General features: G+C 46.0%; 1 protein-coding gene across 2 annotated transcripts; it reads left to right on the forward strand.

Moving 5' to 3' along the window:
* The first annotated feature begins 1,252 nt into the window (after positions 1–1,252).
* LOC119441429 (uncharacterized) lies at positions 1,253–26,039 on the forward strand. 2 transcript variants are annotated; one of them, XM_037706052.2, is made up of 5 exons: positions 1,253–1,403; positions 3,546–3,675; positions 6,792–6,931; positions 18,214–18,334; positions 24,275–26,039. In XM_037706052.2, exons 1-5 carry the CDS (start codon positions 1,340–1,342, stop codon positions 24,507–24,509), a joined length of 690 nt encoding a protein of 229 aa, XP_037561980.2. In that variant the 5' UTR covers positions 1,253–1,339; the 3' UTR covers positions 24,510–26,039. The 2 variants fall into 2 exon arrangements, with proteins under 2 accessions (XP_037561980.2, XP_037561981.2); XM_037706053.2 differs by having other exon boundaries at positions 1,255–1,403; positions 3,549–3,675.
* Positions 26,040–26,156: the final 117 nt, after the last annotated feature.

Here is a 26,156-nt window from a genome sequence, read left to right on the forward strand (position 1 = left end):
CTTGTCCATGTTGCCGTAAAGCCTCTAAACTATAATTCCCCACTACGTGGCTTGCCACGTAGTTTTATTTTGTCAACCTACCTAAACACTTTTAAAAACTTCTCACTTTTAAAAAACTTGTTACAATTAAAGCCAGGGAAATTCGGGAAAGAAATGCCCTATTTGAATTAGTGAGATCTTGTATCAACAAGCATGGGGTTGTTGACTTCCAAGATTTCATAGGATCAATTTTTTAACTTTGGTGGAATGTTATCTTGCCTCTACCTTACGATAGTGAGGCCTTTTTTTAAGCAATGTCGGATATGTATTGGACTCTGTGTTGCTTCTTCTCGTTGAAATATTTTTTCTTTCCAAAACTTGCCTACACAGCATATGAATGTTAACACTGTGATTGGTTTAAACCGAATTCCCGACACCAAACAATTTCTTCGGCTTCTTCATTTTATCGACAGCGTCTAAATGCTGTATAGAAATCGCTAGTATTGCTACCATGCAAAAGAGGCGTTAAAATCCCAACGCAAGACGAACAGAAACCAAACATAAACAATGTATATGTATGTGTTTCTTTTTCGTTCTTTCTTTAGATCAACGACAACGGCTTTGTAAAATAAGAACGAGCTGTAAGTGATACGATACACGAATAAAATTCCAGCTTTACCGAAGGGAGAATATTAGGAAAATGAAAGCAAGTTTTCGTTTCACAAGCCACAGAACAGCGATATTTCTTGAGGACTAACGAAAATTCGGCACCCGCCGTGGTTGCTTAGTCACTCTGGCGTTACGCTCATGTACTGTGCATTAAGTGCGCGTTAAAAAAAGCCCGGGTGGTAAAGATTAATCCGTAGTCCCCCCACTACGGCTTTCCTCATAATCTAGTTGTAGTTTTGGCACGTAATACATCAGTATTTTTTTTTTTCAATTCGCCTCCGCACCTGAATTCGTCGCGCGCATAGCCTCTGCACAATTTCAGAGCAAGCCACTACGCAGGGATTATCCACAACAACGCAACACTTCTCTGGCGAATGCACTTTGAATCAATTGCCTATGGCCTATACAACTGCGATCCTGCGGCTTTGTGCAATACCTACCACGTTTACACCGGGACTATCGCACAGGCGTTTGCGCGGACGTAAATGCCTTCCGTTCCAAAGCACTTGCCGCCTGATAAGCGGATAACGGCGATACGTTGAGCGCAATCGGTCGTTCGTGAAGCCGTTATCAGGTACGAAGACTTCGACACCTCATGTGTGTACGAAAGGTAGGCGAAACACCGCGGCAGGAGATAACGCTCTTTATAACCAACATCCGCCGCCGCGGGCTGTCATTCCAGGCGTCAGACATGGAGGCCGCAATGTCGCATGCAAGTTTTCTCCTCGCCTTGCTCCTTTTCTCTCCGTTAACAGGTGAGATTCAGCGCTGTCAATCGTAAATCCGTTTTAACGGGCGAAATTGCGGCAATGGTTTCTTTAGAGCGTCCGCTCGGCCAAGAATGCATAGTGTATCAAGCGGCAACGAATGTGGGGACTCTGAGAAAGTCGCTGTACACCGTAGCCACAACCTTTAAGACGCTACGAAATGTATTCGCGTTATGCTTAACAGTTTCCAAAAAAAAGAAACTTCCCTCTAAAAGTTCCGGATGATATTAACTGCAACGCCTATTTGAGTTCACTCAATACATCATCCATTCCGATGCGGCGAGAATACTTTGAAACCTACTAGAAAATAGAGAATGTACGCAATCTTCAGTAGGCTTAGGGACATTCGGGCCGTATTGGACTAGATAATGTACTAACTGAAGCTTATGTCTGTTTGCTATGTAATTCATGTACTTGCACCCTATGACATTAACATGTAATTAAAGATTAAGTTTTCCAAAGCTCATTAACTCATTGATAAACAACACGGGACGGCGTGGAACTCAAGAAACCGTCCTGGCGGCGAGAAATTAAAGCGGCCTGGATTAGCTTTGAAGCTTCCTGCTGTTAAAGAGGAAATCCAAGAACCCGAATGAAGTGCAAAACTGCGCACGCGTGACTTAATAGACCTTCATATATAGTATACTCTACTTCATCCTGCTAGATTTTCTACTAATGTTCCAAGTTTGGCTTTGCCAGTTTCGCAACCGGTAAATGTGTTTCAATGTTTCCGGCAATATCGCTATCTTCAAGAGGGCCGTCGTTGAGAGTTACTTATATTTTAAAATGAAGTGTGTCTGATGAACTTTTTTATAAGCGCCAAACAACACTCTGCCATATAAGACGCAAAACACAACCACAAAAAATCACGGATTTTAATAAGCACTCTACACTTCTACATAACAGTTTCTGTTTCTATTTTTGCAATATACGTGGAATATGGATCCCGTTGTGCTCAGTGTCGATCGTGCTTAGACTGGCGTTGAAAGCTCTTCATCAGAAGTAACGCGCACCTGCTAATATGTTTTCAACGCGTACATAATATATGGGCGTGTATCTATGGACACGCCGAGGCTGTTACCTGAAGTGTCAGGAATAATGACCACTTAAGTACTAAATACTGAAAAAAAGTACGACTGAAACTTTCTTAAGGGGAGTTATTCTGGCGCGAAGCCCGGTATAGTGCCTTGTTATTTAAACGACTAGGCGGTACATTGAATGGTTAGATGGCATCACCGACATTAAGCCACTGTGTACTGCTCGCACCACAATATAATTCACGCTTCTTGTCTTTCCTGGCTTCCACAGGGCTTCCATTATTGGCGCGTTAGCGAGCTAAACGTTCTTGCAACTCTTCTTCCGTTAAATTTGTGTAGCGCTGCCTATCACTCGCTCTTCTGGCGCATGCCGTAGAAACAGCGTTCACCATCTCTGGTCGAGACATGTTTGCAATATGAGAGCAGGAGCAGCTGATTATGATGATTAATTGGCATCCACCTTTGAAATTGGCGGTGACAAATAGTCACCTAGCCTGTTTGAGTTACTTCAGGTATGCTAGATATGCTTTTTATTCTATTGAGCTGATGAGGGGGAGGCGAAGGGCGTCCGGTGTCCAATCATTGCACGAATGAGCACGCGCCTATACGCGCCAGTTGCGGGGTAGTTGCGCCTCTATCGCGTCAAGGGGGCGGAGCTTCGGACTTGCATGTGATGTCGCCTTCGGTCCCAGAGGTGGCTGGGCCTCCAAATTATCGTATGGTCACATGACTCACATAAGTGAACCCTTACAACACAGATAATACAGATTGGCTATTTTCAAGCTCCTAAGTTAGCTTATCACTTCACACTTCTCTCAAAACCCAATCACTAAGTTCTATTTTAAATTTCATTATTGACTACTCCATGTATGCTCTTGATTTTTCAGTATTACAAACATTAATAGGTCTAGTTTAAGGTTGTTGCATTATTTTGCCACATTTGTAAACGTAAAGTTATTGGTTGAATGTTAACCGAAAAAATAAAAAGGACTATGCGTGACTTTCCTGGAAGCTTCGTGTATAATGTTTCGAGTTAATAAATACTGTACTGTTCTCTATTAACAATCCTGTTCTCGTTTAACTATCTATTTAGTAGATGGTGCAGCAATGCCAGACGCATGCCAAGAGGACGCCATCATGGAATGTCTGCAAAGGAGGGTTGCAGTCATTGTGGAAGCAAAGGCGCTAACAGATTTCAACAACCTTTACAAGGCCATGTGCACGTAAGTCTGCCTTTAGAAAAGGGGTTACTAAACGAGGAAAATTTAGAGTTCATTAATTATTATTTATCAATCATATCGGCAAGCTGCGGACAATGTCTTTGGTCTCGTAGCCAAAGGCTAATAAGGACATCATTTACACACAAATATAGTTGAGAAACCATCAATGCAATACCAGAACAAATACAGAAAATGCAATTAAACGCCACGAGATAGAAAAAAATACATATCCTACATTATCACCAACAAAGAAGAAGAAATACGAGTAGGTTACAGACTTCAGAATGAAGCTCTTCAAGCGACAAAATTAGTAGAATAATTGCAAGAAGAATTGACGATAAGCACAGTCTACAATGTGAAAAATAATTACACACGTATGAACAAAATTACCTAAACATAAAGACCCCCAACAATGCAGCAAGCAGAAAGTATTAGCTCAAAATAATACTTTCTTAGTTCTCTTAACAACTTTACCGGAAAATTCATATTCTAATTAACATTCATTCCCAAGCTGTCTGATGCACCATGCTTGCCACTGCCATCGGCAGTGGCTTCAAAGATCTCTATCACAATTGCTGTGGGGAACTGCGCTTTCAATAACGTGTGAGGCTATCGCAACAAAATGATGATTTGACACTAAACAAGATTTGGCGGAAAATTGTACGGTATCTGGGGATTTCAGTTCTATCAGCTGCCGCAGTAAATGAGTCCACGGACTGAAAGGATTCAGTGAATTCTATCCCCCAACCCCTTCTTTTTTAATCAGCGTGGATTGAAATCCTGCGTAAAACTCAGTTTAGCATATTGCATGTTGTAAATTGTTTCGTTGATTCGCACAGAGTCCATTTCTGCCGAAAGCGTATCCAGGCGTGGTGTCAAAGGCTTTGTTTCTAGCCATTAAGTGTGCTGTTTTGGCTGTTCGAACATTCATACTCCAGAAATAAGTCGGGTATTCAGGTTCATCAACATATCATGGTCAGTGAACTGCTTATGTCTTCTAGTGAACTTGCCTGACCAGACGGTATTCCGCGAAACCATAGGAACTGGGTATGAGGGATCCGCACAAATCCCGAAATCTCATCTTGTTTTCACTTTGGTCAATGGCGTGCTTGTTTTCTTACAAACTTAGCTGACCAGACGGCATTCCGTCGAACCCTCGACTATAAAATATCTTCTGTAGAGATATTCGTTTTGAGTCAATTACACAAGTAACCCGTGAAATTTGGTAACCATCCAAGACTTCGCCAACGTAAACATACGTCGTTGATGTGGCCAGCTGGTTATAATAATAATAACAATAATAATGGTGATGATTATGGCGGTGGTGGCAATATCATTTATTTTCTTTAGTAGAGGTTGCAAAGTGTGAGCCTCAAAACCGAAATACGATCGACGTGGGCCTCACCTCGATCGTGGGCCTCACCCCGTCCTCAGCAGGAAATCGCAGAGAACATCAGATACCACCTTGCGATCTTCCGCAGAACTATTTTGCCTTTTATGAGTGCGCAGCCTCGCATTTTACCATCATAATGCCAAGGACACCTTTTCTTAAATATAGTCGTAGGATAACCAAAGGATGTACCTCATTCGACATCATAGTATATACACATCACACACACTTACAGTAAAAAAAAAACATATCCGCAGCACTTATGCAAGCTCTCAGCAACAAAGAAAAAAAAATATACAATAGGGACAACGCTTGGAGATACAGCATAAAATCGCGAGTAAATTGAACATTTTAGCATACCTGCATCTATGAAGAGTCTTAGAGGAGAACGTAAACGATTATTTCGCTTTCCATGCGCGAGGATTTTGTACCTTACCAAGTAGCTGACGTTGAGATGTGTTAACTACGATTATTAGATCCCCCCCCCCGCCCCCACCAGACCTCCTGGCCGCTTCCTCACCTGAAGCGTGGGAAGCGGTACTCACGAACCTAAACCTGGAAGTTCGACTTCGGGCCATCAAAAGAGCCGAGGAGGTGGCTGTAAGCCATCACCTGGTAGCCACCCCTCACTAAGCCAAATTAACCAAATAAAGATGTTTCCTCCTCCTCCTGTCATATGGACGCACTGTAACACTCACTTTTTACGCCAGATGCCTGCGGGCAGATAGGCTCACCTTAGATAGGCTGTAAGGATGTATTGTCGCCCCGAAAAAATGACACCTATTTCTTGAGGTATGCTATAAGAAAACAACAGTGCAGTTAATTCAGTAACAGTCAACAGTAAATGCACAGATTTGCGACCTCGGTGTCGCCTGTCGAATATTTAGGGGCTTTATGGCAGTTTTCTTGTCCTGGCCACGATGCGGCCGACAAAGAGTCACGCGTTAGGCTTTGCCTTCGAGAGTGTGACGGCGCGCGCACCTCAGAGGCCATGTCGCGCGTGGCCGTTTCCCTTGACCTGCTACGCGTAGAACCGACTTTGGCCCACGGGCTCGACAAGCAACGCAAGGGTGTTACGTGTGACACGGTTCTTAAGCAAAGGTCACAGTTTATAAATTTTGCTCGCAATATTACCGGTCCTTGGGACAACGACTTCCTTTGTGTCTGTTAGAAACGCAATTGATGTGATCAGCGAATGATAGAAAGGGCAATCGTCCACTATCGGACCAGCAGTTCAGGTCATGACTGCGAGAGTAACTCTGCGCATAAGGCTATGTCTGAACTGTTGAAGTTGCTGAGGTCCAGGGCCCTTGAGAATGCTTTGGGAATGCTGTCTGTTACCGTTGCTACTGATGGATTTTATGCGCAGTTTACTTCTTCTGTGCTTCTTTCCCTTCTAATCCTCGTACCTTTTTGTTTTCGTGCAGGTTAGCAGGTTATAGAAGGAGCAGAACTATTTCTCATTAACATTCCTTCCTTCCTAAGCATGCTTTCTCTGCCTCTTGGTCGAACATCTAGGGTGGCGTGCCCCTCACATTTAGCATTACTGAAGCGAAAGAGAACACTGTTTCAGGTGGAACAGCGGTCACCGTGGCACGACAGATTTTCAGTTGTTGTGCACACTATAAAAGGGATCGCGAGAAAATGACGAGGGGAAATGCACTTCTGGCATGCTCCGAGCAGCATAACTAATAAAGGCTGTTATCCTGATACCCATCAATGCTTTCAGCGGGAAGAAAGAGTCTTGCACTGACTTCCACGCACGTCCAGACTGTCCAAAGGACAAGAAGATGGAACTGGCTCTTCAAGAGAGTTCTTGGGTGGCAGCAATCGACACCCTCTGTGAGAACCAGGGATCCCTTCTCAAGAGTAAGTACTAACGCTCCCACTGACACCTACGGTCTCCTTATTTTTTTTTCATTTTTTTTTCATCCGCATGCGCCGTCAATGCGCCGTGTGTTTTCATCTGACTGTAATGTCACTAAATTCACCGCAATGCGCCGTCAGCATAGATTTAAATGTGAAGGTAAATTAACAGAGCATAACACCTGTTCCGCGTATTAATGTTTGGAAGTTTGGTGTTTTTTAGCTTTTTAGCCGGAGTTCTCAATTTTAATTGAGAACGAAGGAAACAAAGCTAGATGACGATATACTGAAGGTGCCGGGTTTTGCCCCGTATCTCGCCCTGTGTCTGAGATGTTGACAAAAAGCAAGTGGGCCGATCCTAGTGATAGTGCAGAAAGGGTCCAAGCTCAATCGGACATACCCCTGCGGCCTCGGGGACCTGTAACGCGCCCTTGAACTACCCTTTTCACACGTGGGACCCAACGAGACAGAAACAATGCGCCGCCGTGATGAACGCTGTTGCCCAAACGCTAGTCTACGACGACGCGTGTCGAAACGTCAGTGATAAAACGTAATAATCTACCAACCAATAGCTGTGTCTCATTCTCTCTTGACATAGCCATTTCCCTAGCGACGCCATCAGTTGCCCCTTGCACTCGGTATGGGTAGCACCCGTGTTCCTCGCTCCGAAGAGGAAGAGCGCGCCTTCAAGGAGCGTCGGCGCGCTCAACAACGCGAATGGATGCGAAAGCGACGAGAATCCGAACGCGCAGCGGCCCAACGTCCTACGGCCGATAGTGCAAAACGGTGTGGATCTAGTAGCTTAAACTCGCTTTCACTCGCACATACAGCCTACGGCGCGCGGCGACGCAACCAAGTTATGTGTCGTGTCTTTTCAACCATTTAACACAACCACCAAGTTTTAAAAAAATACGTGTAATTAAACAAAACCAGCAGCTTCGCTGGTCTTCCATCTTCACATGGTGAAAGGGAATGAATGAATGAATGAATGAATGAATGAATGAATGAATGAATGAATGAATGAATGAATGAATGAATGAATAAACCTTTACCCTAAACAGTGAGTTAGTTGGCAGTCGAGGCGGAAGGGTCCCTTATTCCAGGAACCCTCTGGCTTGGATCGCCCTCCGGGCCCGGGCGACGAGTTCGCGCTGGTCGACCAGGTCAGGCTTGGAGATCGCAGCCTTCCACGTCTCTGCGAGGAGGGTTGGGTCTGCGCCTGCTGCTATAGGTTGTGTCGTTGTAATGCGTGCTCGGGTGTGCTTGCATTGCAGTAGGAGGTGTGCCAAGGTGTCTGGCACGTTGCAGTGTGGACAGGTGTAGCTGTATATCGTCGGGTGGAAAGATGCAGTAAGCTTCCGTGGGTGAAGGTATTGCTCTGGTGTCGCCTGTAGTCGGTTCCTTCGTTTCTGGTTAGTTTTGGATGTGGTGGGGGGTATACCCGGCGTCCAAGCCGCTTTGAGCTTTTTTACCTAGATACGTATGCTGCGAAGCCTACCAAGTTTCGGAAGAGAGAGAAAACTGCGTGAACCACACATTCAGCCTTGGATCGTTTACCTCAATTTGACAGAAGGTATCGGAAAAAAAGAATGTCTTAGCGAGAACTACGCCCTGACATGACAGCGTTTCATTTCTCGATCACCGAAGATTCAACCTAGAAGTCCGGCTCCCTTCGTGAGAAAAACGATAAATCGCTTTGCTGTGCGTCGCAATCATTCTTCAATACAACTTTGCTGTCACTTTTCCTTGCCATCCTAAAGCCGTAGTTCGACTCCACTGAGACCAGGACTGCCATTTCTTCAACGAGGGCAGCAAACGACCGAAGCTATGGCTGCCAATGAAAGGGCGAATTTTCCTCGAACTAGAACGTCACTGTCGTCGACAATATTCAAAGCGCTCTTACAGTGCGACCCCGGCTAAAACTCTACATGGAGTGGAGAAAACGAAGAGCTGAGCACACCTCGAATCCATAATAGAATACTGGGGAAGATGTTGCATGCTCTAAACGAGCCCCTGACCAGGTCTGGCGATTTTGAGCTGACAAGCGAAGTGCGTACAATGCGCGATAAGGATCGTGTCTGCAAAGCATTACAAGGCTTCGAGCCGTGAAAAAAAAGTTGAAATTTCAAACCAAACACCGTGCGCCCTTTTCGCGGGCGCCGCGCTTCCAGCCGGAGACTCGTCGTCGATCGCACAAGTGCGCCTACGTAAATTGGAGTGCTGTGACCTCACTCAGAGTGGCACGTGACTTCGAGAATTATTAGAGGCAACATCTGTTATTTGTTTGACCTGTTGCTTCAATAGACGGTTTAAAGTTTATAGAAAAAAAACTACAAACAGTATGTATGCGAGTCTTTGTTTTACTCCGTGCCGTATCAAAAGGGGTGCACTTTCGCTTCGTTGGCTTTTTCTCACGTCGTGCTGCCGCGCGCGCAGTAAACGAAACTAGCTGCCATTTTCTTCCGGGTTCCAACGTGCGATCCGCTTGCGTCTGAGTCAGTGCTCGTGACCATGGCATTGACCTATACCGCTAATCAGGTGCTCTCGTGCAGCACGCGCAAAATCGTACGCTGCGCGAAACGAGACAAATGCAACAGCTCCCGCGCGAGACCATCACCGGAAGTGCGCCACGCAGCGAGAACGCGAGAGCTAAACAGAAAAAAAAATGTGGTTGATCCCTCTTATATAGGAATCGGTATAGAACACGAAAGTGAAACGTGTCTTCACAGAAGTAGTGTAATGTTTATTGCACATTGATATATAATGTCTATTGGTGTTTTGTGGCTAAAGCGCTCTTAGGCGTTGATGCACCCACGCTGACGCCTGGTGGCACGTCTCCTCCATCACGACTACCAACGTCGATGACCATGAGCAACCGTCGTGCATATGGAAGCTGCACTACGCTGCACACGCTAGCACAACGCGAAAGACGAAGCACGTAACTGACACACTAATACAACGCGCAAGACAAAGCACGTAACTGAATCGTCACCGAGTCAAATCAGCGCGTACAGCGCGTCGTAATTGCAGCCTCCGCGATCAACTTCAGAAACATTTTCAGAGCTAATTGCGGAGGCCACGCTCCGCTGTGCTGAGTACGGTGAACGCCACCTAGGTGGCGTTGGTAGATACTGCTGGCATCGAGGCGTCGTAGTGCTGAGACCACCGAAGCGTTCACTGTCGGTGCGCGTTAGTGTCATAATGCAGTACTTCTCTTTTCTGCTCGTAGGCGGCGGCAGCGCCCCGAGCAAGAGTGCGGGTACACGGAGGAGTGTTAGATATATAAGGCGCGTCTGTGTAGCTCTCTGCAAATGCGTTTGTGGCGCAATGGGTTAAACGCTCGGCGATCTATCGTCGCGGACCGAGAGGTCGTGTGTTCGATTTCGAAATTTTGCATGTTTGTGGAACTTTTTCTTCTGGTTTCTTTCTTTGTATTATGTTCGTGTACATTGTAAGCTGACGTATTTCCGTGACCGAAATACGTCAGTGAAGTCTTGGTGGACCCCGGAATAAAACACTTTCGTGTTAAAAGAAGGCCAGGCCCGTGACGTATCCGTCACGCGATCCTCCCTCTCCGGTATGGGAGAACGCAGGGAAGGAATTTTGCTCGCGGAGGTTAGACGGGGAAAAGTGGAGAGAACGTGAATACGCGAGAGCGCGAAGATAGCGCACGATGGAAAGCACGCGGTATGCGCATTGCTCAAATGGCGACGCCCTCCTCACTTTTATTGCGAAACCGTCGCTGCAACCACGGTTCCCGTGTCGCAGTTCATATTGAGCGCGACAGTGCAGTGATTCAGTGGCGAATCCGCCTCTGCTCTGTAATCTACGAGGTTACGCTCCCAGCTGTTTTATTCAATACTGGATTGCATATATGTGAGTGCAGTCACAGCATATGAGATGAACACGCCCGTAATCTACAGCTTCTCCTTGACATTTATGAAGCACCTGTAATCTCGTGAGCGGTTCTATTGTCCCCGCTACCTCGAGCATGTGCCAAACACGCGATTTCTGTCGGAAGCGTCCTTTTATCACCCAAAACGCCCTCACGGGTACTTCGGTTTTCTGAGACCCTTGCTTGAACTAACAGAAGAATAGACCGACGTAAGCGTGATGTTATCCGTCTCATAACAGATAACGTAATCTTTGCCCGCCATCTACACTAGGTGCAACTGGAATATTAGTAACCTTGATAGAAAAACATGCGGGTGAACCACAAGAGTGGAAAACAAGAACGTGGAGCGGTATTTGTCTCCTGAAGACAACACCGTCCGCAAATACCTGTCAAAAAATGTGAAAAAGAGAGCAGTAGAATATCACCCACGGTTGCCAGAGTATAAACAATAAAAACAAGCATTTCAATCTCCTCACCTTACTTTGAGTTGTGCCAGACCCTCGGCTGGCACTCTCTATACAAACTCAATAGGTTACCTATCCTGGAAACAGTTTCGTTTGACACGAAGACTTACCAACTCACAACGGTGCTTTCATTTTCTCCACTTCGGCTTCGTTAAATTCAACCACTGAAAGTCTATAACATACAGGATCAGGCCACAGTTCTGTCGTATGTTCTCGCCCACTATTGAGGGATGTATTCATTTTCTCAGCGAGCTTACCCGCTTATGAACAGCGACGACTGCTTGCAGAGGCATTCGAAAGCATCCTATCTTGCTGCGCGGATGACGACGAACGAGACGGTGGGATAACATTAAGAAACTTGCAGGCAAAGGGGGCATTCGGCTGAGTCAAGACAAAGCTGATTGGAGATTGCTGGGAGATGCCGTCTTCGTGCAGCGTACATAACAGATGATGATGATGATGAGAATTAGTGCACTCGCTGCGAGTATAAGTAGCTAGTCCAAACAAAATTCACCGCAGCTTCACACTTCTTTACTATAAGAGAGAACCTGAGAAGAGAAAATGATATATTCAAATGATGGCTCAAGGCGTATTCGGGAAAGTGGGCGAGGGTACTAAGTATATGGCTCATTATGCAGTCCCCGCACGCGAGGCTTCATAGTCAAGAGATTAGTTCATCTTTGATGTCAGCCCACAGTCTGACCCAATTAATGTGATGGCGAATACGCGCACCGCTGTTCAATGCAAAGATAACTCGTACAGATGCGCCAGCCAGTTACGTTCCTTCATTCCGTTCACCTCACGGCGAAAGCGAACGTCTTTCAATATCGGCGTCCATTAGGAACTATGCTTTGGAGCGCAGATGATGATGTGTGGTGTTTTATGGCGCAAGGGGCAGTTATGGCCAAAGAGCGCCATTTGGAGCGCAGAGACAAGAAAGACAGTTGCACTGCGATTTTGTGGGTGGAGCTTGTACTGAATTCTTAGGTTGTCACCGATTGTAACAATTTAAAAAATATGTTTTACGTGAGCCACTGTTTCGTTCTTCTCGATATTAACAGCAATATGGCGCTTTTGGCTGAAATTGTTCAGGAATTTACTTGGGCATTATTGCTTACCTGAATCGCTCAGAAAGAAAACCTTCGCCCTTGTCTGCCAATCTGATCGACTGATATACGTCAAAGAGAGTGAAGTGAGTTCTCACTGCCTTCACCTTACGGGTCTATTTGCCGGCTGTTCTTAGTGATGATTCATCAACGACGCCCTGCGTTGCTGGATCGTGCAGATAATTTCACCGCCGCAACTGGGGAAACTCATAGATGACCTACAATGTGGACACGGTAAAACGCGGCGCGAGAAACAAAAGTTATGAATTACTGGCTAAAATAAAAACCATCCGAAGAAGCTGTTGCCTATTCGAGTGAAGTATACGCAATGTATTTTGTAAATATTATGTATGTATAATGTATTCTTTTCAAAATTAATTATCAAACACCACAGTTATTTCGTCGTGGAAAGTAACCAGAGTGCTCACCTTACGTAAATCTTGAAGTAGGCAATCTTTATCAAACTGCAAATCTACTTCTCTCCCATACACTCATGTAAGTTATTGGAGAATATTACCAGCAAGCATAATATATAATTTCTTGAAGTTCATCGTATTTCCTGCCATACTCCGCATGGTTTCCGTCGTGGATATATTACAATTACCCAGAAAGCCCCTCAACACGTCAGACTACAAGCATACATCTCCCTCGTCAGAACTAAACTGGAATACGCATCGGCCATCTGGAACCCTCATCAAGCATATTTATCAAATGCCATCGACGCGGTACAAAACCGGTCTACCATATTTATTCACTCTTCATACTCATACGATGTTAGCATATCATCTCTCAAATCGCAATCAGGTTTGTGTAATCTTTCTGCTCGCCATCGCATTGCCAGTCTTGTTTTGTATCACAAGTTCTTTTATTCGCCCCTAAGACAAGAACCATACATCTGCGCACTCCCACCACGCAGATCCCATCGCATCGGTCACCCTCTCCAAGTTTTGCGTCCACGAGCGCGTACTTCATGAACTCATTTTTTTTCACGAACAGCAACCGACTGGAACCCCGCCATATCGCTGCCATAACCTGTCCATCGACCTTTTCGACCGCTGTAAACGCCTGCATCTTGTAAACTCCCACCCCTTATGTAACACCCCAATAGGGGTCTTTAAGGAAAATAAAGTGATGTGATGTGAAGTGAACAGAATTCTCCCATGATAGCATTCAGGTCGTTGACGTAGGTAATCAGATTGATGCGATATTCATCGATTTTTTCAGAGGTATTTCTCACCGTCACTCCCTCAAAACTTCTTCACGAACTCAGCATCACGCTAAACAATCCTAACCTCGTTAGTTTCGATATAGCCAGCTTTCGTTTTAATCGCACTCAGCATCTTCGTTTCAAATTCATCCAATTCTACAGTAGCACATCTGTCATGAGGTGTACCGCAAGGCTCCTTTCTCGGGCCGCTTCTTTCCTCGTTGTATATGAATGACCTTCCTCTGACAGTTTCCACAAAGATACGTCAGTATGCCGACGACTGTGTTTTATATAACACAATTACGACGCCTAATGACCACAATTTCCTTTGCAATTATTTGTCTAGATTTTGACGATGGTTTCGGGATCATCGTCATCATCATCAGCCTATATTTATGTCCACTGCAGGACGAATGCCTCTCCCTGCGATCTCCAGTTACCCCTGCCTTGGGCTAGCTGATTCCAACGTGCGCCTGTAAATTTCCTCATTTCATCACCCCACCTAGTTTTCTGCCGACCTCGACTGCGCTTCCCTTCTCTTGGTACCCGTTCTCTAACTCTAATAGTCCACATGTCATCTACCCTACGCATTAGACGGCCTGCCCAGCTATATTTTTTTCTGCTAATGTAAACTAGAATATCGGCCCTCCCATGTTACTCTCTTATCCACACCGCTCTCTTTCGGTCTCTTAACGTTACTCCTAACATTTTTCGTTACATCGCTCTTTCTGTGGTCCTTAACTTCTTCTCGAGCTTTTTTGCTAACCTCCATGTTTCTGCCCCATATGTTAGCACCGGTAGAATGCAATAATTGTACAGTTTCCTTTTCAACGACAGTGGTAAGCTCCCAGTCAAGATTTGGCAACGCGTGCGGTATGCACTGTAACCCAATTTTATTGTTCTGTAAATTCCTTATCGTGATGGTGTAAAAACATACAAATGATCATAAACTTAAAAAAAGCGTATATGTGCCTCGCAATAAGTTCACCTCGTACTATGTTTAACTGCTGTTTAACTACTTCCTTGCACCGCGCAGTGGAGTGTACTTCGGGCTTCATGTCCTTGCTAACACGTTCTCAGCTAGGCACATACAACTTTGTGATAAGGTCCTCAAACAACTAGGTTATTTGCGAAACACTCTTCGAGTAGCTCCACCCCACAGAATGCTTTGAACATATAAAACCCTATGCACGGTGATAAATACTTTTGGGAAATCTGCATAAAATCCAACATTAGTAAAGTAAAATCATTCCAAAGGAAAGTTGTTAGTTTTTTTGTCACCTTTATGACTGAAACGCGTCGCCTTCCTCCCAGCCAGCTTCATTAACACTCACCCCACTCTCCGAGCGGCGCCTAGTAGAAAGCTTGAAGCTTTTGTTCAACTTGGCTAACACAAATGATTACTTCCCCAAATAAGTATCTTTCCCATGAAAATATTTTATCACAAAGAAACAGTGACGAACCTAATAGTCCACCATTTCACTATCGCAGACTTATTCAAAGCTTTCTCGCTTTGTTTTGTTTCCATATTGCCAGGTTTCTGCAAGTCAGTATGCCGGTCGCGATGTCACAGGGGTGTCAGGGCTTACCTGTCTGGGATGCCTATTATGTTGTCTTCATTTGTAAACACTTTCGTATAGGTTATTATTGCGAAAGCAATTATATCGACACTTCAACCGGATTTCTGCCGTCGCCGTCGCCGTGAGGTTCCGTATAGATAAAATCGTCGCCGCGCGCCGTATGCCCGAGCGGAAGCGTGCGGGGGACGCGCGCTATCACGGAGAGCGAACGCACGGCGGGAAGCAAACGCAACCGTCACGCGAAAGGCCGTGGGGGTATGGGAGGGAGGGAGGCGGGGAGGCGGGGCGACGCTGCGCTCGGGCACCAAAGGCCTATCTTGCAACCGGGCGCAAGGGCAACTTGCCACTCAATCTCCCACGGGATAACAACAAAGCGGGAAGGCAGCGCAGGGGGGAGCGGGGGGGGGGGGGGGCACAGCTCTGCCAACAACCGCGTTGGTACTTTGCCCAGCTGTGTCGCTCGGCCGCCCCGTCTCTTATCTCCACACGGCTCTTACCTTTGTATGCGCTGTGCATTCGCCGCTCAGTTTCCGTGGAAGCGATAGACCGCACGTACCTTCGCCCGCTGCGGCGGATGCTCTTGCTGCCAGCATTTTGACAGTCGTGGTCTGCTGTCATTCAGTGTGATCTATTCGTGTTTGCTTGTGCGCGCTGACACCACACTTGTTAATTCAGTTAGTAATAGTCAGGCCACATTTTCCAACGCACGCTACACATGCAATGCTGCCCGGATCGGCACTGCAGCGGTACAGGTGTGTCCCTTCGCACGCACTGCCCACGGGAAGCGCTTCTCATCAGCACCACCGTTTCACACGTGCCTTGTCGTGGTCGAGTCTCTCTTCATATCGGTCTACTTACGCCGCAGCACACCTGCTTACTTAATAAGCTCATGTTTACTACAATTCATATTGCTACCAAAGCCGCTCACCTTACTTCGTATGACATTGCTGTGTTGCTATCGCCTTCATTGCTTCGCCCTTAGGGCGAAACTGTGACATTTTTCATTAAGCCGCAATCGCACGTGCGCTTCTCTTGTGCCAACGCCAACTTGCCATTTGAGATAATCGCGGCGTCTTGATGATTGTGATTGTCCTACCATGGTACAATGGGGGATCGGCCAAGGAGCGGCCCGGCACATTTAAAATAAATCACAAACGAAGAAACACTAGCCCAAACGGAGTGTGCCAGCTAACTTGTGCCGAATTAAAAAATATGCGAGTTCCACGTACCTGGACAGAACCGAGGTAATGTTGTTTTCCGTCGCTTGGAGCAAGTCAGGCTATCTTTGTGTACTTCGCCTAGTTACATAATTAGTTATTATAGTTAATTTACTTATCAAATATTTTAATCAGTGCGAAATTGTCAGTCAGAAAATTGCAGGCCATCATTAAAAATTCCCGAATCGTGTTTCAGTTGCTCTATACGTGCTACGCAAAAGTTCATTTCCAAGCGAAAGAAAGCCGGCAGAACAAAAAAAAAAAGTGGTAGTCACGTGGCCCTTTTCGCGTGCTTTTGCTGGTTTCTTTCAGGCTTCGAAAAAACTTATGTAACGCGTACAGAGCAACAAAAAGATGGATCAGAAATTTTCCATGATGGCCTCCGATTTTCTGATTGACAATTTTTCTCCAATTATAATATTTGAGAACTTAACTATAACTAATTATGTAATTAGGCAAAAAAATAAATAGGCTGACTTTCTCCGAGCAACGCAAACAACATTACATCGGTTCTGTCCAGCTACGAGGCACTTGAATATTTTTCAAATTTTGGCACAAGTTACGTGGGGCACCCTGCATAAGAGAGAAAAGCAAGGGATTCGGGCACGCAGGTCCCAGGGTCCCCGCGTAAGATTGGGCCACATTGCGTATAGCACCGTTACGCGAGAGTGCATTCGCATGCCAGTTTTCATTTGCGCCGAAGACCCACGAACGAAAGGGACAAATTTTGCAGTATTTCATTAACCACTTCACGACAGCTTGGATTCGCATAGATCCCAATATATGTGCATGGGATATGCATAATCTTTACCGCGCAAAATTGGAACTCTAGAAATCTTCGTCCAGAGAAACGCGACCCCTAGCAGCACAGATGTTTTTTTACTACATTTAAGGGTGTTTTATTTGTTAGAGTGCGCTTATGATATGTACGCTTCTTGTATGTTAGCGTTTGCTTTATTTTCTCTTTTTTTCTTGTAGATATTTCTATTAGGTGCATGTGTGTTAGCGTCTTTCGTCTTGTTTAACTTACGTTTGTGCCACCCATTCCATCGATAGCCGGGCTGCAGTATCGTGAAATACATGAATGAATGAATGAATGAATGAATGAATGAATGAATGAATGAATGAATGAATGAATGAATGAATGAATGAATGACCTTCATTTTATAACCATTGAATAATTATGTTTAAAATCAATAATTTCGGACTCCGACTCAGGTTGCGTGGCTGGCTGTTCTTTTATTGACATTTAATCCCGAGCACATCACTGCATTAAAACGTTTCTCAATGTCGTCATAAGAGCTTCAATGGAAAAAAATATCCGCGGAATTCAGCAATTCCTGTGACAGTGGACTCAATCACTGCCACAGCAGCAGGCTGTCACAGCTCACAAAGTCATATTTTAAATAACTACTGCTACTAGTACTTTGCGACGCACACAACGTCGTCCTCGCTCGCATCAGTGTGTTATTTGCTATGGCCTCGGTAATGCGCGCACGCCACCACTCCGAGAGTCTCCGTGTGTGGGACGCAAAACCCTGCGCAAATTACCAAGCGCAAATGTTGCACAGAGGCATCACCAAGTCACGTGGTATCTATTTGCACCTTGGTATTGAAAATCACGTGTATACCTGGATGGAGCGGCCACTGGTGCTCAAGAGCGCATGCCATACGTCACTGTCACCGTGTGCACAATGCATACCTGCACTTGTGGCAAGTTCTTTCAGTTGCAATGCTATGCGAACAGCTTTTAGTTGTTCTATTCTGTGTCTATCGATGCTTTCAGAGTATAATATTTTCCCTTTCGCTTGCGCAGAACTGCTGGTTACCTTCCAGTGCTGGAACCCGCACACGTTCCTCAGCTGTGTCGAGCAACTCGCACTGACGGCTACGCGTCTGGACTTCTTCACTGCCATGCCGACTCAAAAGGATTTGGAGTACGACTCAGTTTCCTTATTTCTTTCGGGATAATTTGATGCCTTTAATAGCTTCGCAGTTTGTACCATTAACTGAGCTGATGGTGCGCTCACCCTTTGGTTGTTCAGCAGTGCGGCAGGAAAGCCGCGGCCTTAGATAACTACCCTCAAACTGGTGCCCTTTGTATTTTATCTGTTTTGTTTATAGAACGTGGTGTCCGGTGTCTTCGGTTTGAACCGAGAAAGAAAGAAACAAAAGCAGCACGCGGAATTTAATTTCCAAGAATGGGCTTTAACCGAACAGTTTCAGTGAAAGTAAATTTACCTGATAGATAAGATGGCGATCTACGGGCAGCTGCGAGCCTACACGCGCTCTGTAGCGAGGTCAAGGTAACGAGGTCAAGGTCGGGTGTTGGCCTGTCGCCGAAGCAGTCTGCGTTTTTCTTGCTAGCGTCCGTTTTGCCTGCTGGTGCGACGAAAACGAGAGGTGGTAAATATAATATCCAAAGGGGCGGGGCTCCCTGGTCCTGGTCCTTTCAGTCTTCGATCTGTCGCCGAAGTAGTGCTATCTATCTATCTATCTATCTATCTAGCTATCTATGTATCTATCTATCTATCTATCTAGCTAGCTATTTATTTATCTATCTATCTATTTATGTATCTATCTATTTGTCTATCTAGCTATCTATGTATCTATCTGTCTATCTAGCTATCTATGTATCTATCTATCTATCTATGTATCTATCTATCTATCTATGTATCTATCTATGTATCTATCTAGCTATCCTCCTACGCAGGCCTGGTCGCGGCACCGTCGTCATTCGCGCTCCTTCACCCGACTCTCTCCTCTCATTCTCGCGGACTACCTGCGCCGAGCCAGATGGCGCTTAGAAGATCGGGTATGTCTCCGCATGGACAGCAATTCAAAAGCAAGTTTCCCACCCAGTGCTCACCTACCAGCTCCTGACGCTCACAAAGAACCTCTTGGAAGACCGCAGCTTCGTCTGGAAATGCAACGCTGACACTGCGTTCCTCATAGGTTTACATAGCAGCTCGAGCATGGAGCACTACTCGGGTACTACTTGGCGTAGAGGGAAGAGGACGTCTTCGCAAAGATCGAGAAGATAGGAACGACCGCGTTCTTTGTGACCCTCGGCATGTCCGAGCTCCACTACTCTATGCCATTGAGAGAGCCAAGGAGCCAGTGGAGGCGCCCGTACTTCATTGGAGTGAACGAGACTACAGAAATAGAAACTTTATTGGGCTGGAAAAGATTTTGAGGAGCGGTGGTCGGAGTGCCCCAGTCCAGGGTCCCACTGGCCTCTTCCACCTGCCTCACCTGGCTAATTAAGGACTTTTGTCATGAAAGGTCTGAGCGAGCGAGCTGTGCCTCCCACTGCTCCATTCTGTTAGTGGTATTTGGCCTATTAAGGTGCTTAGTGCACTCCCAGGTTATATCTATTAGGGTAGGTATGCCACCGCACCAAGTGCAGTTGGCCCTATAGTGAGTGGGATACATGGTGTTTAGCAATTTTAGATAGGGGAATACCCCGAAGACGTTCGTTCCCAAAGTTTTGCAAAGGGAACATATTCGTGGAAAAGACATGTGGCTCCAAACAAATAGTTAGGGGACAAAATAATAAACTAAAATACACGTTTTCTTTCCTTTCGAAACGTGTTTTATTCCCCTCAAAGAGAAGGAAACCGACGGGCCCGATATTTATTAGTCATATCAGAAGAAGCCAAAAATAATGGCACGGAGGACAGCGTAGGGGAAATTATCTGCAGTTCTTAAATGAAATAAACAAATAATACGTAAATGGAAATCAAATTAGGTGAACAAAACAACTGGCCGCAGGTTGGATACGAACCCACGTCTTCGCATTTGATATATATATATATATATATATATATATAGCTCCAGGACGAGGCGAAGGATCTCAGCAACCTCCACCAAATGCGACGAGGTTTATTGTCGTCGATAACGTTCTAGGAACGCTAGGAACAGGTAGGCAATGCAAGGGCTGTTTGTAGCACAGGGTTCTCTCGCGATCACGGCACGGTCCTTCGTCTTCTTCTTCAGTCGGCACATACCCAGGGGCGCCTCTGCTTCATTACAATATATATATATATATATATATATATATATGTTTGGCTACGACCCACCATTACCTATGGACACCATACTTCATGCTCACGCAGACACATCCTCTGCCTATGCTCGTGATGCTCTTGCTCGTGCTGACATCGCCCGTCAGGTTGCCCGCGATCGCTTGTCGGCTTCACAGGTCAAACAAAAATGTCTCTATGACCGCCGACACCGGGAGGTGAACTTCCCTCCAGGATCGCTCGTCTTGCTGTGGTTCCCGTTACGTCGCGTTGGCCTATGCGAAAAACTCCTCTCCCGTTATGCTGGCCCTTACCGCGTCGTACGCAAAGTCACTAATGTGACCTATGAAATCGCTCCGCTAAATCCTACGTCGGCCTCTGCAACAATCGCGAGTGACATAGTCCATGTCTCGCGTCTTAAACCGTACCACTCTCGGCCCGGGCCCTAATTGCACCGGGACGGTGCTTCTGCCGCCGGCGGGTAATGTCACGAGTGGCGATCCTGTGGTCGGTGCTTGGACGATGACGACGACGACGGGTGGTTTTTCTGGTGTGCACGCGCTCCCCTGAACGATTGCTGCAGCGTTGTGCGCCTTACCCTGTAAATATATCCATTGTATATATATTCTCCCCGTAACAATATATATATATATATATATATATATATATATATTGTAGTGAAGAAGAAGGACGATGCAGTGGGGCATCCTTACCAGCGCTGCCTAGTGGGTCAGTCTCCCTAGCGCATCGCTCGGACTACGCCGCTCGCGTTTGCGGTTCCTTGAACTGATCGGACGGTCAGCCTTACGCTTGCGTGGAATAAACGCCTGTTCAATATATATCTATATATATATATATATATATATATATATATATATTGTGACGAAGAAGACGTACACCATGCACCGAAGATTATGCACACCAGCAGCAGCAGCTGCAGCGGATGAGGATCAAGCAAGCAAGCAGCAGCAGCATCGTGGTCGCTTCACGAAAGACGGCGCCGAAGTTACGGTTCAGAGCGCTACCCGACGTAACTGTTCTAGCCACCTGTTCCGTGCCAGCATGTCCCAAGGATCTACATCTACGCCTGTTCCGGCCACTAAACCTCATTTTAATTTATATATCCACCGGAAACCGTCGGTTAAAGTTAATCTCGCACGATATCTTCGTTGAAAAAATGAAGTGAACTTGCCAATGGAAATGAGAACCGCAAAAGTACGCCGAATTTAGGAAACTAAAACCGAAAACGCTAAACTCTAAAAACAAGCAGTTGTTGTCAAGAGAAATTGCACTGATGGAGTGAGGATACATTACTTGCCTTTAGGCAAGTCGCCATTTATTACGCAATTTTTCGTATTGCGCAAGCATGGCAACACAGCAGAAAATAGGGACAAGACATGCGCGAGCTACTGCACTCTTTACTGACGGTTAACGTGACCGAGGTCTCTTTTTTCATGAGATAGGAGTGTTTTTGGCAAAAGCGAGAGTTATAGACCGTATGGATGGGTGTTAATATTTATATAAGCAATGCTTATGGACAGCGTATTTGTATGTAAATGTCCACAGCCAGGCGTAGTGTCATATTCTCCCACTTCGTTTTTCTTATTTGAGACGTCCAAACCTATTATAACAATAATACTCAATTTTCAGTACGAGTCATTCTTGCGCTCGAAACGTGCGTAATTTATGTTGCAAGTAGCTTTGTAATGGAAACGCGCAGCTTTTTTTCGCCGTAGGCGTGCAGCAAATATCAGGCGTGTAGAAAAACAGGCGGGGTGTTATCAGGAGCTGCGGTTGAATTGAAACCACGTGATTAGGCTACTCGTCTCTTCAGTGAAGGTCACAATTCCCGATTTCTCTGTGCTAAACTTAAGGCCTACATTTGCCGCTGCGTTGTCGCCACAGATATTCACAGGTGTCTGCAAATCTCTTGAATTATCCGGTAGCAACACTATGTCGTCCGCACACGTCCGTCCGGGGACCTTCGGTTGTACCATTTGTCCATTACACATGTAGGATAAATGAAACCCTAATTCACTGTTTTCCAGTAGTCTTTCTGTGTCCTTAACATAAAGCATTTCCCTTTCCCTTACCCCTAGTGTAGGGTAGCAAGCCGGATGCTCTTCTGGTTGACCTCCCTGCCTTTCCTCTTCTTGCTCTCTCTCTTAACAACAATGGATGCAGAGGACATCCTCGCTTCAGTCTTTCGTGAATTTACAACACTTAATTAAATTTTCACCATTACCATAGAAGTTGTACTCTGCGCGCAATTTGCACACAATTTGATCAGCGCCCCTTACTGAGGGCAGGAGACGTTGTAACCATATGCCCAAAGTCCATTCATTTCAAGTGGTGTGCCTGGCCAATGAGCAGAGATATGTGCAAGAATTAATTTTTCGTCACTACGACCCACGCGATATACAAATGGACCCAATATTCTGACGTAAAGACCACAAAGCCCAATACATATCGTTTTACTTTTAGCGCTATTTCCGAAATTTCAGCTTTCTCTGTCCAAAACTACTCTGACGAAAACTAGCCTAATTCCACACGCCTATGTTATGGCGTCCATCGCCCGTGCCTTTTGTGCGCTAGGAATTTTTGTTAGTCGCTAAGCAGAATTTTAAACACTCCATGAATCTGTGAGGGATATTTTTGCTACGCCGAAGCTTTATTATGCCGCGTTTAAGGCATTAAATCAGCCAGGTATAGTGAGGAATCTGCTTAAAAGACAGCAATGCTCTCGTCTTAAGTAATTTCAGATACGGCAGAGGGGCTGTCACATTGCGCAGTTGGCCAGAACGTGAAGCGACGAAATCACGCCTGTGTCAGCCGCATTCTAAGAAAGCGCAGGGTGAGGGAGGAGGTAAGGTGAGGTGAGCACAAAAACGCCCGCATAATCAAATTGTATATGCATATTGCATAGCCACAGGAGGACAAACCTGATGTGCAGTCCTGCACTCAAGCAAACCCTTCAAAGCGTGCCAAGTTTACGACGTGGATATTACGACCGATAGGTGTCCCAAATCAACGAAATTCGCCATTGCGTTTCTGAACGAGCACATGATATAAACTTTCAGTGGCTGCTGGGACATTGTGGCGCCTTTACTAACCACCTCGCCGACGACGCTGCCCTACGTGCCCAGGCTGCAGCACCGATGCTCCTTACACATTTATCAAGAGTAGACGCGGCAAGATAGCTTCGCCATGTCGCACATACCATCCCATTGAGTCACTGGAATACTCCGCAGAACTCCAACCATCGATTATACAGCCTCCATTCTTTACTAAAACTGCAGTTACCAACATGACGCGACTCAACACTGTTCTGTCGGCCGCGGCTAGGAGTACTCTTCACCTAACTCACACAACTATGTCACTGGAATGGCTGACTCACCCATGTGTCCTAAGTGCACGTGTCTAGACATTTGCAGAAGCAAAGGTCTTGGGAGCCTGGCCTCCCCGCTCATCTGAAGGCTACAGCCTGACTTTAGATACGCTACACCTGGCTTAGTGCATGTGAAAAGTGTGATTAAGACTCATGTCTTCTCTCTCTTTCTTCGACTCCCCCATCCCCCTCCCCCCGTGTAGGGTAGCAGACTGGACAAGGTCTAGTTACCCTCCCTGCCTTTCCTTCCTCCCTTCTCTCTGTCTTGTCACTCAAGCAACCGTCGTGGGTCAAAGAGAAGCTTCAAGACGTTGAGCTCTGATAATGATTAAATGTGCCTTTACGACATGCGCAAAATGGATAAGGTCAAAAGCAGCGTCAACTTCTGACGGTTTCAGCCGAAGTAATTGACGCGATTCGCAGCAGTCACAGGGAGACAATGCCGTACTTTGATGTCATTGCAGGGTACTGAAGGTGGAATTATCCAAGTGCGTCGACCGCTCCCGGGAAAACAGCACGGAGTGCGCACAGGCCGACGTGGAGCCCGTTGAAAGAGTTATCGAGAGTTTCATGGAACGCGCGGTGCCTGGATACAGCGGCGGCGGCAAAGGAAGAGGCAACATGGCCACGCAAGCCGGCTCGAGCTTCGCTGCCATGCTGACCATCGTCCTAGCTCTGGCTTTCACGAGGCGTAACTAGAGTTGATGCCGAGAACAAGGACTGGCCTGGGAGCAAGTACGATATAGCAAGTGCAAAAGTTGCGTACATTTGCGAAGCCGTATTTTACTTGTGATGTGTTCAGAACGTATGCTGTCCGTGCGTTCCCCTCAACTCATGTACATTGTCATTCTAGCACGGCAACAGTGAGAGACGTATTGCCGCGTATCGGAGCAGATACAAAAAAATTAGGGGCGGCTTCACACTAATGGTGCGAATACTGTGAAAACAGCGAAGCTGGTGCCCCTTCCCTAGCGTTAACTTTGCTTTACTTTGCTTAACTTGGTTTGGCTTGGCTGGTTCTTAGCGAAACTTAGCCGACCCCGAGTATCGGGATGATAAAGGCTTCTTCTAAAGGCCACTTTAAAGTCCGACGTAGCGTTGACGCGCGAGTGCTCTCGGCACGGGGACGCCACGCCAGCGAAAGCGCATCACTCTATAGTCCGGCGCGAGGTGTAGCCGACGAACGCCGGATACGTCGGCCACGCCTCACGCTGTGGCGAGGGTAGCGTGTGAGAGGGTGGTAACCTCACCGAGCGATGACGTCACGTGTGTCGCCTAGCAACGTATCGCACAAGCTGTGACGTCATCGTAGGCGCAGTTGTCTGCTAACGCTCCACGGACGAACACACACACGTCTGAGCATGCAAAGCAAGCGCCTTATCCAGGACATGCGGAACAGGTATGCTGGGACACCTTGTGTAAACGTGTGCAAAGTTTAAAGAGAAAGAGCTTAGCCGCTAGCTTTCAGCAAGAACTGTAAGACTCAATTTACTGCTCAAGGCAGCCTTAGCGTTTTGGCACTATCCTACGTCCCGCCTATGCCCCTATAGTTTTGAAGTTTGTCCCCCAGCTTGTTCCTCGCGAAATTAATTTCATTCCTGGAAAGTACTTTTATACTTTTACACTTTTATAAACACAATGGTTTTGAAACGGCGTGCTGTCGAACACACCGTGGAGCCCCAAAACACCATTAATATTTGGTAGTTTCCCCGCAACGGCCCCTAATTACTCACCCACCTATAGCATTACCCACACCTCTACCTCAACACTTGCTATGACTACCAGAAATGTCATTTAGCCTAATGCGAAATGCTCTTTCAGAATTACTTTCGTCGGCATGTCGAGCAGGCAGAATTTTCATGGACGTTTTGGGGCGGAAGTTTTCCACCGCATCTGGTTGCACTAATCGATTCGCTGTAAAATCGCTCGGCTGCATTTAGTCAAAGTATATGACTTGATGCTAATGCCACCAGCAAGCAGCACTCACGGCAGTTCCTGTTTTCGAACCGTGCCAAATTCCTTGGGGTACGAATTCCTTGCACAAGATTTTCCTCACCTGAGAGTACCTATTCTACACGTTAACAATGACAAGTCACTTATTCGGTGAAATAGGTGTACCGAGTTCCTTACTGATCACAGTACCGCCTGTATATAGCTATGACATAGATTTTCTGCATTATTTATGCTGTTGTCATGAGCACTGTTGTAAATAAAAGATTCATGCTTTAAGTTATGTCTTTGTCTTATTTATGCGTAGTGTGTAGAAAGCGCGCAAAAACTGTAGATCACATTTTGCCAGCATATTGCAATATTCATCCTGAGGTAAACGATGAAGTACGTACGGTG

The sequence above is a fragment of the Dermacentor silvarum genome, chromosome 2 (genome assembly GCF_013339745.2).
Source record: "Dermacentor silvarum isolate Dsil-2018 chromosome 2, BIME_Dsil_1.4, whole genome shotgun sequence".
Taxonomy (NCBI): Eukaryota; Metazoa; Arthropoda; class Arachnida; order Ixodida; family Ixodidae; genus Dermacentor; species Dermacentor silvarum.